Here is a 14,662-nt window from a genome sequence, read left to right as displayed (position 1 = left end):
TTTATATCATTATATTAAGTTTAAGTGTTTGTGATAAATATTGGTTGAATTGTTGATATTAGAAATACAATAAAAATTGAAAAATAAAATTTTAATTATAAATTTATAGACCGATTTCGTGCATGTTTTAGACGTTATAACAAATGAAATAAATGTATTGACAACTTTATTATTAATATTTAATAAGAATTTTGTAATTATATTTTTGAATGATTAATATAAATTATTATACATTATATGGATAATCATAATTTGATTTAATATTTATTAATATTTATAGTGAACAAATATTTTGATTTACAATATATATATATATATATCAATATGATTCATAAAGATATAATATTGGCTCAATTTATGTCTGAAAAACAAATTATTATATTATATTATTTGTGCAAAAATAGAGGAAATGTGACGATTAGTGAGACATGAATGGCAAATAAAGTTGAAGACTGTGTATTGATCCTAACAACTGATGGCTAAGCTATATGTCTGATCCAGAAATGCATTTCAGGTGAAACACCGATTGGGGCCAACAGTGCCTCCATTTATAGCGACCCCCTTCCACACCCTCACTGGACTCTTATAATGGCTTTTGCAACCATTTATTACTCAATTGACGTATCCCTGAGCTTAATGTTTGCTATAATATTAAGTTCATATACATTATATTGTATAAGAGCTATATATGTAAGTGTGTTTACACCACACCATACCATACCGTTTATTACATCAACAATGAAATTCATTATAAAGAATGGCCTATAGTTTTATTCAATATATACACTAAAGTTTGATTCAAGAGAGCACATGTGTATTATAAGCACATGGATCTCCTTATACTACATGTATATAATGGCTATACTTTAACTAAAGTGTAGTTAAACCATAGCTATTAGTCAAAAGATTAATAGTCTTTAATCAATGAATATACAATTCAATAGAGAAAGTGTTGTGTAGAGAAAAAAAATATTTTGAAAAATCATTATTTCAGTACAACAATAATGTTTGGTTTCCATTATATTTTTTAGCCAAAAAAAATAAATTAATAATAAATTCTTTGATAACAACATTAAAGTAATTGTATTATGAGTTATAACGAGTTGTTAAGAAAATATTGTATTATATAAAATGAAATTCAATGTATATAATGAATACAATATGTATTTGATTCCCGCTGTTTTATAATGAATTTTTTCGGAATTTATTTTTAGGTTATAGACGATGGATAACATACTATATATATATATATATATATATATATAACTCATCATTTGATTAAAACTTGGTTTTAGTGAGAGATTCAATATTTCCTTTCAATTTTATTATGATTTGTGGCTAACACCACAACATTAATATATCATATTTTTCTATAACGGCTATCTTATGGTTGATATTTATTTTCAATTTTGTTACTTTCATTCAATATTTCTTATCTTTTTTTTGGTGAATATTATTATTTGAAAAGTGAACCGAATATCAATTGAATAATAAATATTATCAACGATTTCAGTGCTTTGTTTTTAGTCATATTTCACAGTCAATGGACAAAACAGTCACTTCTATGAGGTATCAACTTATGATTTACTGGTCTTTCAATGAGAAAGAAATAGAGTTTATTAGATATTTGAAACAACAGTTATGGTTAACCATAAAAAACTATTTATTAATCGATGGAATGATGGCTGAAATATACATATTATTTCAATGCTAAAAAGTCCATCATTTGCATACAATTCACATTTTATTGTTTCTTATATACTGTACAATACAATAAAAACATAAAAAAGTATATTGTATTAAATATTTTGTATATTGTGTATTAACTACCGGTATATTGCATATTGTTTGAAAATTCAACAAAAATTCAAAAGTTTAGTTTTGATTGTATTAATTATCATTAAAAATAATGAAGTCAACAAACTGATGACTATGAAAAAGTTTTTRATAACTTTTTTMATTTGATAGCTTTTTAGCGTTTAWATGACATAAGATAAGAATATAGTATATATCACTCAATGTTTTTATCAATAATTTATAAACTGAGGATTAATTAAAATAAAAATTTTTATGAGACAAAAAACATTACTAGATGTCTAATGCATTAATGATTGACAGCGAATAAACGCTTACATAATATTATCTAATTTTAAGCCTATGTCATAGGATAGTATAGGATTGTGAGTCAAACCCTAAGTAACACTACTAATAGCTGAGATACCAGAAAATGATGGGTCCTTTCAAAATCATATATAAATTAAATGTATAGACGTATAGACATAACAACAAACTTATATTACATTTACTTATTTTAATATTCGAGTCGCGAAATATTTATGTTATATTTCGTGCACTGTTTTCTGAATATGTATTGTTATATATATATATTCACAGCACAGGGCTGTCAATATAAGCAAAGTCTATGAGAGAGAGAGAGAGAGAGAGAGAGAGAGAGAGAGAGAGTATTGAAAAATTTATAGATAGTATAATAAATATAATATTCTGTTAATATTTTTTTCTAATATTTTAGACCAGCAGTCATATAAACGACACTTAATGAGAATAAATGTCCAAATTTAATAAAAACTTGATTACAAACATGATATAGTAGTAGAAATTATTATATTTGATAATGTTTTACAAGTTAATTATTCTATAAAATAATATTAATTAACCACATTTGTAATCTATCATTTTGTAAATTATCTTTAATTTAACTAAGTAGTAGAATTTAAATATACAATACAGTTGAATATCAATAAAAAGAAATATTATTTTAATTAATATATACTAATAGTTATTTTCTTTTAAAACAATTCATAATATTGTTGTTTTATTTAATGAAAACATCATAAATTCATAAATTCTGATGAAAACATATAAATATGATGAATGACTTTTCAAAAGATCACTGAGTTTTTATAAGATTTATCAATAAAGCGAATATTTATTTTTCAAAATATGTTTTTTCAAAAGTAAACCAAATTTCCTTTTCAACCTTTTATAATAATTTGTTTGAATACAACCAACAATATTGTATAAACTTTACAAACTTATGTGACTCGCATTTCTATATTTTTTAAATATCTAACTTTATAACAATACTTTTATATAGTATAATACATATCGTGTATATATATATATATCAAATGTACTTTTGTATGATTCTGTTGTATATATTTGTCATTTTATTAAAAAATATGTTATGAATATCTCTTTTTTACATAACTTTAATCTTTAAAGCAAAATAAGTCCCAAATATTTTGTTGATATCTTATGTTTTTTACAGTAAAAGCAAAACAGCGAAAAAACATTATTGTTTAAAGTATGTCAAAATGCATCAAACCATCAATTATTATGCATTATTGCATTTGTGTTCAATCAATGAATCTATAAATTGTTATAAATAGTATCGCATTGGAAAATATATTTAATTTTGTTTTTTTAAAATGAAACAATTCTTATAAATTTTAATAATTTAATTCTAAGCAATATTAATGATACTTTTTTTTGTTATTTGGAAAATTTTACGCAAAAAACTGTTAGAATTTTCAAAGACTAATGAACCAAAATATTGTATATAGATTTTTATGGCAAATAAATTTTCATTGCTTTTTAATCCTTATATTTATATAGATATAAGTATTATTAAAATATAAACTATATATATATTGTATGTACTATACGTTTATTATATAGTTTATTATTACTATTGAAATTTTTGTAAATGATAAGTTTTTTGCACATATTTTTTTGTTAGCATTGTTAAGTTACACAATAATACATGTATTTCGCTTAATAAATAATCTAAACATAAAATATAATATTTTTCTATTTTTATAATAAATTACAATTTGTTTTATATTTTGAATATGAAATAAAACTTTCATAAAAATAAATTGCAAGTTTATATGTGTTTTGTAGTAATCAGATGATAGCAAAATGATAGACATTTATTTTGTTATTTGATATTTTGTTTCAGTAATGTTTTACAGTACAACACAAAGTTTTGTCAATTGATATTTACAATTGCTTTTAAAGATAACATATTTGTTCCGAGAAAAACATTGTATATTTAGTTTGTAYAGTATTTGTAGGCATTTTTCAGTGAAAATATTTTAGATGTTATACATCATTCAATCATCGATACATTGGTTTTGTTAGCAATTTTCCAATTTGTTTTAAAGTTACAGTATATGTCATGCTTAGTGTATGTAGCGTTGGAAATGTTGAAAATGTCAATTTGTAAATTCCCTGTTTAATTTCAAAATAACAAAATTTATAAAATAAAAAATGTTTGAAATGACAAATATTTGATTTTATTGATGGTTTGCTATTTTGGTTGTTTGGATAATGAGAAGTCACACACTATAGAAATCATATGATTATAGAATTGTTGAATTATTAGAGGTTTAGTTGCAATATTTGAAAATAAAGTAAAATACATGAAATTTTCACGTTTTAAAACAGCAGACTTTCAGTTATTAAACAACTCATACAAAAATTTAAAAAACAAACAATTTTCTATTGATTTCTTAAATTAAGTAAATTCCCGGCAATTAATTATTCGATACAACCAAACAAAACTTTCACGCAAATATAATATACATTACAGTGTAGTGTTTAACACTTAACATACTGTAGTACAGTATATATCATATATTGCAATATACAGTATTACATACAAACATTGAGTGACTTTTAAATAGTGTATTAAGTTTAGATACTATCTTCAAATAAGATGACTTATATTTAGAGAAGTTTTAAAATGATTTTGAATAAACAAGTTATACGAATTGTCGTATAAATCATTTTATTTTGTATTAACTAATTTCTAATTTTAACAACAAAATTAACTAATTACTAGATTTTAAGTTTTAGCGTTAATATGAATTATTTGGTAAACTAAAATTATATTATTTACAAAATTATCCAATGATTTAATAACAAAAATATGTTGATGAAAATGGTTTACTATTTTATGTCCCAATTTTATCATTTAATATTTGTCGTCCTCTTATGGTATTTCGTGTCAGTGAACACATTGAGAGACAGTCATACAGACAGATAAACACGCAAACAATTATAATACTATACACACTCTCCACCACATATTGATTGTACATTCAATCAAAAACAGTCAAAAGCTGTTAGTTTAAGACAATATTGTCAATTAAATTATACGAATGCCATCCAAATGTATTCAAAATATTTCTTAATCTTATTGTAATATAAATTAAATATTTTCAATTAGTAGTTATTTGAAAGCGTTTTGTGAACTAAGTTAAGGTAGCTAAGCTACTCAAAAAAAACTATGCTATTAATAGTTAAATATAGTTAAATAATAATTAATTATACAGTATATAGTATATTATTATACAGCTATACCTTATATTACATACAATAATTATATTAATGCAAAATCATGCAAAAAATATGCGATATTATTAATATTGAAGACATCAATATTTCATAAATGACTGATATTCTCATACTTTGTAAACCATTAAAATCCTATAATATTATGTCATATATTAAATTGAAATATCAAATACTGTACATCTATACTGTAGTATACACTAAATACATGTACAGTATATAAAAAAATACTTAAGGAATGTTTGAAATTAATTTTTATGTCATTAAACATAACATGCAATTATTTTTTTTGCTAACAAAAACAATGATATAATATTATAGAACTCAAAAAAAATATTTTTACACATCATATCAAATATGATATTCACAAAATATATAAAATTTAATTTATTATCTTATCTAATATTAAAGTATATGAATAAATGAATTTAAAAGTCATTACATAAAAATAATTGTTAAGATTCTGTAGATATATATTAATAGAGAGAGAAAGAGAGAGAGAGAGAGAGAGAGAGAGAGAGAGAGAGAGAGAGAGAGAGAGAGAGAGAGAGAGAGAGATAACAGTTAATAATAATAAAGATTTCGTTATTATTAGCAATAAATTTATTGATTAATCAAAAATTGATTAAAAATGTCTTTTATAGTCTCAAATCAGTGTCTCAAACGAGACATAATATTATATTGTTTGAGACATTAATTTGAAACAAACCGACAATTGCTTTGTATGTCAGACCCTCTAACCATACGTTTCTCTATTAATGACAACACTATAACTGTCTATGAATTGGACAAATAATGTCCATTCAGTCAATTGATACAATATTTGTATATCGCGTGACAATACAAATCTTATATCTAACATAACTTATGTTACATAAGGCTAAAGTATAATCCATATGTATAGATATGATGGTATGTATGGTATGGCCACAAATGAGTCGTCAGTTGTCTACAAATATTAATACTTGAGAACAACTCACGACTTTATCCTTTTATTGTCTCATCCAATACTACACGCAATACATAACACATTAGACATAACAAACATATTAGAGACTAACTCTCTACAGACTTGTAATCTTTATTATAATTTACATTTTTAATATAAAAATACTGTATATATATTATTATTATAGACAGTATGGTTGACATTACATTTTGTTTTTTAGTTTGGKTCGTCAAACATATTATTTGAGAGTTTTGCCAATCAATCAATCATTTATTCATTCAATTATATTTTGGTATTAAATCTAATTTTATCTACACTTTACTTATTCATAGGCCGGACATTTACACTGCATCTTCATCTGGACATCCCTTCAATTATCAAATACGGTGAACCCGTTTGGTTGCGCTGTGATTACAACTTAGAAGATGATTCACTATACTCTGTTAAATGGTAATACATTTTGTGTAATTAAATATAATAATTTAGTAAACCTATTAATAGTTTTAAGTTACACTTATAGTAATGAAAATTAATTAAATTTTAAATAGGTATAAAAATAATATAGAGTTTTATCGATACATGAATGAGCCAGTGATGGATCAAGCGTTTGGATCAAGTGATGACTATCATAAATTTTATGGTCAAGTGGGCATTTATGTTGATGTATGTGTGCAATGGGTACCATTACTTTTTATAATGACTATACATTTAACAAATGTTGTTTTTGGTTGTTTTATGAAACAGTTATCAAAATCCAATTCAACGCATGTATTGTTAGAGACGACAGATCTGAATACTGAGGGCACATATATGGCTGAAGTGTCGACCACTACATTCAATTCGGTATGTCTTGTGTTACGCCCCATGTCTTCCTTAGCAATCAATTTTAATAAAAAAATTTATCAAATTCTTGTCGACAATCCTTTTGTTTAATATATTTTCAGGTAAAACGACTCAAAGATATGAGAATATACGGTATGTTTGTATCAATTGATTGCTTTCTTAATAACAGATAATAACAAATATTTTTTCTATTCTTTGCTCATATTTTATATTTTCTCAACTTATGTTTCCAAACAAAATGATAATAATAATAATAATATAATATTATATTCACTATATTTTTATAAACAATGTTATATATAATATATTACTGTACTTAGTATAGTATATAGAAACCAAATTAGTTATATTATTATTGCATATTTAGTAATTTGAATAAAGACTATTCAATAGAGAAAACTATTTTTCATTTCTTATCTAAAATATAATTCAAATAATATAATTCTTTTATGATAAAGATGTAAATGTAGAGAAAATGAGAGGGAAAGAGACAGACAAACAGACAGACAAACAGACAGACAGACAGACAGACAGACAGACAGACAGACAGACAGACAGACAGAGTTTATAAAATTTATACAATATATTCATAGTATCAATCGTTCAATAAAATTGTATAAAAATAAAATACATAAGAAAATCTCTCATTAAATTTGTGCCAAAAACACAATAAAAAGAAAAGTTTTTAAAATTAAGATAAAAGTAATACTCTTTCAAACTTTGCCATACAATTAGATAACAAAAGTAATATTATAATACTACTACTTATAATATATATATATATATATAACATATATATTTTATTATTAGTGTTTATTAGAGAAAACAATTGGTTAATATATAAGTAAAAAAAAGTGAGAAATTTTTTTATCCTTGAATAAATTTTGAGTTTTGATTTAATTTATTTTATGAAATATTTATAACAAATTTGAATATTATATATGATTTTGTTAGTCAATATATCATTGCCTAAAATATTTCATGAAAGTTCTGACTTCATATGACATATTCAGTGAATTATTTGCTATAACTTTATAAATAATTGAATGTCTTTCATGACTTTTAGCTTTATATCTTAAAACATATTTTAAATCAATTTGTGATTCAATGCATTTTATATGATATTAAGTATTTTAAAAATTTTGAAATTTATGCTAAATATGACAGTGTTTGATCAAAATAAATATTAAAATAAATTTTATGCTACTATATATTTTATTTGACAATTTATCTGAATGTAAAAATATTTGTTTAAATTTGTATAAATAAGCTTTACGTAAATAACATTATTTGTTTAATTAAACAAATATTAAGTCATTAAAACATTTTAAAATGTAAATATCAATACATAACATTAAAAATAACATCAATTTGTCAATATTTTAAAGGCAAACATTTGTTGGCTCTTAAAGAAAACATCAAAAGTCATATAAAAGCAAATATAGTAAAACACTATTTTTTGTTTTGCTTTTGAAATATTAAATTTTTTTCTATACACTCAATGAATATTTGTATGCAATGAAAACTATTTAATATTAACAAAAAAGTGAACATCTAGTCCTATCTCTCTCTCTCTCTCTCTCTCTCTCTCTCTCTCTCTCTCTCTCTCTCTCTCTCTCTCTCTCTCTCTCTCTCTCTCTCTCTCTCTCTCTCTCTCTCTCTCTCTCTCTCTCTCTCTCTCTCTCTCTCTCTCGTATTTATTCATTAACGGGTAAACCACAGACATATTAATAATTAAAAAGTATTTCATTGATTTTTGTTTTCGGTATGACTTTATTTGTTTGCCGTATTTTTATAGCTTAAGAGCAAAATAAGATTTTTTTTGCAAAGATTAGAGTCAGAAATTGAATTAAGGTTTTGCTTGTAAAACACATTTTAACTGTTATTATAATCACTATATATATTCAATTGAATCCAATTTAATATGTCATTCATCTCAATATATTTCAGTACCGCCAGAGCGAGGCATTCAAATAATTGGATCCAAAGCGGAGTACAAGTTGGCTAAGGAGGGCCTTAACTTGACGTGTGTGTCGGCCCCGTCTAAACCGATCCAGATATTGGGTTGGTTTGTTAACGGTCATAGAGTATGATTAAATTCATTATAAATTATATATATAAATAATTGTATATTCAATATACTATTTACGGTATATATACATTATATACCTGTATTTTGGATATAATGTATTTTAGTATCATACTAAACCCAAACCATCACTAAGTTATATTACAATTGCATCTAACGATAATCACATTAAAAATCAAACACGTTTTGCAATAATCATATATTTTATGAATAAACATTCAATTTTATTGATATTGCTATTTGCAAAAAATGTTAATGCTTGTTTTATGTAATTTTTTTTAAAGTACTCACTTTTATTTATTTATGTTTGGGTTTTATTTAATTAAATTGTTATAAACTATGTTTTTTTGTATATTTTTGAAAGGTTTTGGGAAACGAGCCGCGAATCAACTTAAGTCGTCCGGATATCGACTACTCATCCGATGGACTCATGTCCTCGAGTCAGACCATTAGCCTCTTATTGTTATCTAATGACAACCATTTGTYTAATGGAGTTTTGGCATTAAGGTATTGCCATCACTAATGGATAAAACACTATAAACACTACAAACACTATACAATATTTTTCTAAATACTAAACATTGTCTTTATATACACAATGAACGACTGTTTTTATTTTTTTCTTTCTCTATAAAAAATATATTTAATATAAATATAATAATAATTCAAACCCATACTCAAACATTTATTTTATCAAATAAATATTTTATCATTTTATTTTTTATTTGTCCAAATAATTTCAACTTTAAACTATCCACAATTTTTTTTATAAATTTAGTTTTATTTGAAAATAGACAGAAATAACTAAAATAAAATCATTAAATTATAAATCGTTACATAATTATGTTATAATCATTAGTGGTAAATGTGTGGACAATTGGTTAGTATATGAAAGTTAATAAATAAAACTAATTTTTTCAAAATTTGACAAAAACGTTATATAAAATTAACGTATAGTAAATTATATAATACTATTATTTAATCAGAATAAATATATAAATATAATTTTAAAGTCATATTTATTTATTTATCTCAAAATATTTGTGTTATAAAATAAGATAATTTGTTGCTTAAATTAATATTGGTTTAATAAAAACTTTGTCAAATATATTTTAAAAATTATATGTATTTAAATGTAATCTATAGATCGATTTTCATAATAATTTCACAAATTATTGCTGATTAACATTAAATAAACATTTTTAAAAAAATATATCCATTAAGATATAAATATCAAATTTATGAAAATATATTCAAAATACAGTCTTCAAATGCAATAACTTTTAAGTAAGAAATTATGCAAAAATTTAAACTTATTTTTTAAATATATTTTATTYATTTATTATCAAACTTATAGTCAGACAGAGTTTATATATTTTCAACTAAACTAAAAATATATTTATTGACCAAAACTCATATTAAGATCTCATGTATTACTAAAACTTAATGCATTTACAGTACCACTATTGGCATAACTATTGGGAATGRRAATCGTGTTTCATAAAATAGTTATAAAATTATTTAAATCTTATAAATTTAATATATTGATAATTTATATTTTTAGTTATTTATTTATTATTATTAAAAATTTATTGTAATTTCAAATTTATTTAAAATACTATTTAAAAAGTTTTATTATATTAAATATGAATATGCATTTTGATAAAATATGAATATGTAATTTATTATAGTTATTATTATATTTCGAGGAAAAAACAGTCCATTATTATCTCATTTTCATTATTTATGGTTTTTATTAATAAGTCATATAAAGTTTATTAATTATAGACATTATTATTATAAATAAGTTGAAACTATATTATACATTATTGTGTACAGTATATCACAATATTTATCTAGTAATGCATATACAATATATAGTCACTTATATCACATATCGATATACAGTACGCAATACAACTGCATTGCAAATAAAGCTTTTGCACGCATCACATGCCAAACAATAAACTACTGTTTTGTGAATGCAATTAATTTAAATAAATTAATGAAATTTATGCCAATACCATATATATATATATATATATATATATATATATATATATATATATATATATATATAATATTAGATGAGAAATGCTAAATAAAAATCAATCGATGCAAACAAAAGTATTGGCTAACAAATAAAATAAAATCATTGACTGATTTAATGTTATGGTATAGTTCGTCCTCACAAATAAATAGATGAAAATCAAACTATAATTTAATGCATAACACATGTTATATCGATTTACAACAAAATAAGTATAAAGAAAATACTTTTGTATTTAATAGAAATAGTTATAAGAAATGTCACAACAAATATGACAACACCTATAATACAAATGATTGACTTTTTACTCACTTTTATTGACTTCTTCTATAATTATATAGTAAAGTGATTACAAATACATTATTATTTTAGTCGATTATAGTAAAACCAATAAAGTAATGCAAACAATTGTTAAACAAATTTTAAATATATTGATTTATATCATTATTTAGGTGCTCATCAATTATGACACAGATATATGGTGTCAACTTTGAGGAGTTGGTTATTGAAGAACACGGGAGGTTTGCTGATAAACAGGGCGTTCAACAAACTGAGGGCGACTATGAATCTCTTGGACATCATTACAGTCCACCAAAAATTGATGGCCACAGCAATAGATACAGTATTGGAGATATTGTTGATTTGAACTGTTCCTCGACGTCGGGCACATGGCCTCCACCACTGCTCGAGTGGTCCATCAATGGAAAAGATGTATTATTTGCAAACAGTTTTATGAATCATTTGTTTTACTTTATTTTCAATATTGTTTTTTTATGAAAGTGTTGTTTGACTTATTTTTTATAAGTTAAACTTTTTTCATTGTGTTTTGTTGTAATCAATAATAATTTTTGTATTTTATATACAGTATTATATTTTTATTCTATTTATATGTCAGATACTGAACAGTCAACTAATAATTTACAGCAAAGTCAACGATAAAATAAAATTTAGTTCAACTATTTATGACAACTTTGCCCACTTTGATGATCATAGGAGAGGATCTGTTTTGGGATTACGCTTTCAAATCACTAAAGAGCACTATCAGGTGTCACAAGTATTTATCATATTATAGGTCAACACACTATCAATACTGTATAATATTTTTTCATCGAAAAAAATCATTACAACATTTTACACTTTTACTCTTTAATACACTACAGTATATAATGTTATTCTATAATATTTGTTAGAAATATCCAAAACACAAATATAATACATTTGTATTTAAACCTCTATCCTATTAAATAACTAAAAGCCTAACACTAGATATTGTTTGACGTATTTTTACAGACATCTGACGGTAAACTAAGACTAAGATGTAGTGCCACTCATGCGACCATTATTAGCACCGACAGTACGGAACTGACACTGTTTTCACGCGGAAGACAGAGCTCTCTCTTATTTGCCTCCGATGCCAATATCATTGGTATGTCATCTTTATCTCCCTTTCCACCATAGATTATCAAAACATTTGCAATAACATTATTATCATTATTATCGTTATATATCTCTTATACAATACAATATTAAAATTTGTTTTTAAAAAAATTATTTTTAAAATTATAGCAAAAAAACAGACATCTGTTCAAACATTGAGAACACGTTAACATAAAATCACTACCTTTTATATAAATTTATAGTTAAAATTATTAATTACAGAATAAATTTTTATATTTTATTTCTGTAAAATTAGAAAAAATGTTAGAAAATTTATGTTTTAACGTATAAACACATTTATAGTTTGTTTTTAAACATTTTAGTGATTTTAAGTGAGAATTTTATTTAAATTAAAACTTTTATAATCTGCACTGATATTAACAAAAGTAAATATTTTTTATTATAAATAGAAATCTATAGAAAATAAATATTGTATATGACAAGTACTTTATATGTTATTCAATTTATAGTTTATATAATATAAATTATTGACAAAAATATTGATAGTGTAATGTATTATCTTTAATATTATCTTTGACTATACTATGATATAATAGTATAGTATTACTATCATTAGAGCAAATATTTATATTAATGGGTAATATATTGCTCACACAACTTATCGTATATATCATATTAACTACATTTTATGGTTTAATTAATTATGAGAACCACAATATACAATACTATACATTATATACTGTATATGATATATTACTGTATATAATATAGATCTATTACTAAATTAATAGTACTATACTTTATATAAATCAATAGACACAAAATATATAACATTTATTAATTCTTGAACTATTATAAACACTTTAATAAGTTTGAACACAAATTATATATAAAATATAATTGATATGTTAATAACGGATAGGTATGGCATTTGGACGCATAGCTTTTGGTGCCTTTCTCTACTATACTACAGTCGCATGGATTAACTCTATCTAATGGTTGGACTTAAAAGCAGAAATTGTTAACAAATTRTGTAGTTTTTGCATAAAAAATAATTTTTCAACAATTGGATAACAAGAGACATGTATTATGCAACAGATATTATATAACACGTGCCCTCAAATGCACTCATCATTTATCACAAGTGGTCTCAACATTAACACCCATTCATTGCCATAAAAACATATAAATGAATAAAAAAAAGTAAAAATTATAATAACAAGTAATATATTAGTTTTGCGCTCATTTTTTTGTATACAATATAAAAAATAATAATATTGTAAATAAATATACATAAATTGTTGAGCTATTATTTATAAATATGTAATTGTTTTTTATTAAATTGACAATTTATTAGAAGCTCACAAATATTATTGTTAAATTATATTAAATATTGTATTAAATTTTCTGTAATGTATATAACAACTGTTTAATACATTGTTTTTAAAATAACATATGAATTTAGTTACTTTATGTAATATTAAATAAAATTAATTGAATTATTATTTAAAAAATGAATACAAATTAATTGATTATTGATTTAGTAAATAAAATAAAATAAGCTAACAATTTATCTATAATAACAAGTTTAATAAAAATGATAAAATTATTTATTAACATATTTTTGGCAAATTTGCTAAAATAGAGACCTATTTGATGAAATATTGAGACCGATGTAAGTATTAGGATATTAAAAAAAGTGTTAGCAATGGATGGATAAAAAGGATGGCATTGGATATGAAAGATGTGTTATTACTGTTGATAAGGAAAAGAAAATACAAGACTTATATAATGTCTAATTTGCAGCAAAAATAAGTTTTGTGTGAAGAGAGAGAGAGAGAGAGAGAGAGAGAGAGAGAGACCAAAAGTGTAGTCAAGTACTCATTATAAGCTTAATAACTCATATGATATAACACTTCTAACATCCCTTTACTTAATATCGTTGAGTTCATAT

At 23.2% G+C, this 14,662-nt stretch overlaps 1 protein-coding gene across 1 annotated transcript; it reads left to right on the top strand.

The window, feature by feature from the left end:
- Window positions 1-6,275: 6,275 nt before the first annotated feature.
- Window positions 6,276-13,704, top strand: LOC128966432 (uncharacterized). Its single transcript, XM_054313283.1, has 11 exons — window positions 6,276-6,291; window positions 6,661-6,778; window positions 6,877-6,991; window positions 7,073-7,171; window positions 7,273-7,303; window positions 9,122-9,258; window positions 9,625-9,767; window positions 11,763-12,021; window positions 12,206-12,355; window positions 12,601-12,736; window positions 13,631-13,704. The coding sequence occupies exons 1-11, from the start codon at window positions 6,276-6,278 to the stop codon at window positions 13,702-13,704; spliced, it is 1,278 nt and encodes a 425-aa protein (XP_054169258.1).
- Window positions 13,705-14,662: the final 958 nt, after the last annotated feature.

This window comes from Oppia nitens, unplaced genomic scaffold (genome assembly GCF_028296485.1).
Source record: "Oppia nitens isolate AA-2021 unplaced genomic scaffold, nextdenovo-longstitch-racon4-pilon3 scaffold1_pilon_pilon_pilon, whole genome shotgun sequence".
NCBI classification, from domain to species: Eukaryota; Metazoa; Arthropoda; class Arachnida; order Sarcoptiformes; family Oppiidae; genus Oppia; species Oppia nitens.
The sequence above is the reverse complement of the archived record's forward strand: the minus strand, read 5'-3'. Positions and strand labels throughout refer to the sequence as shown.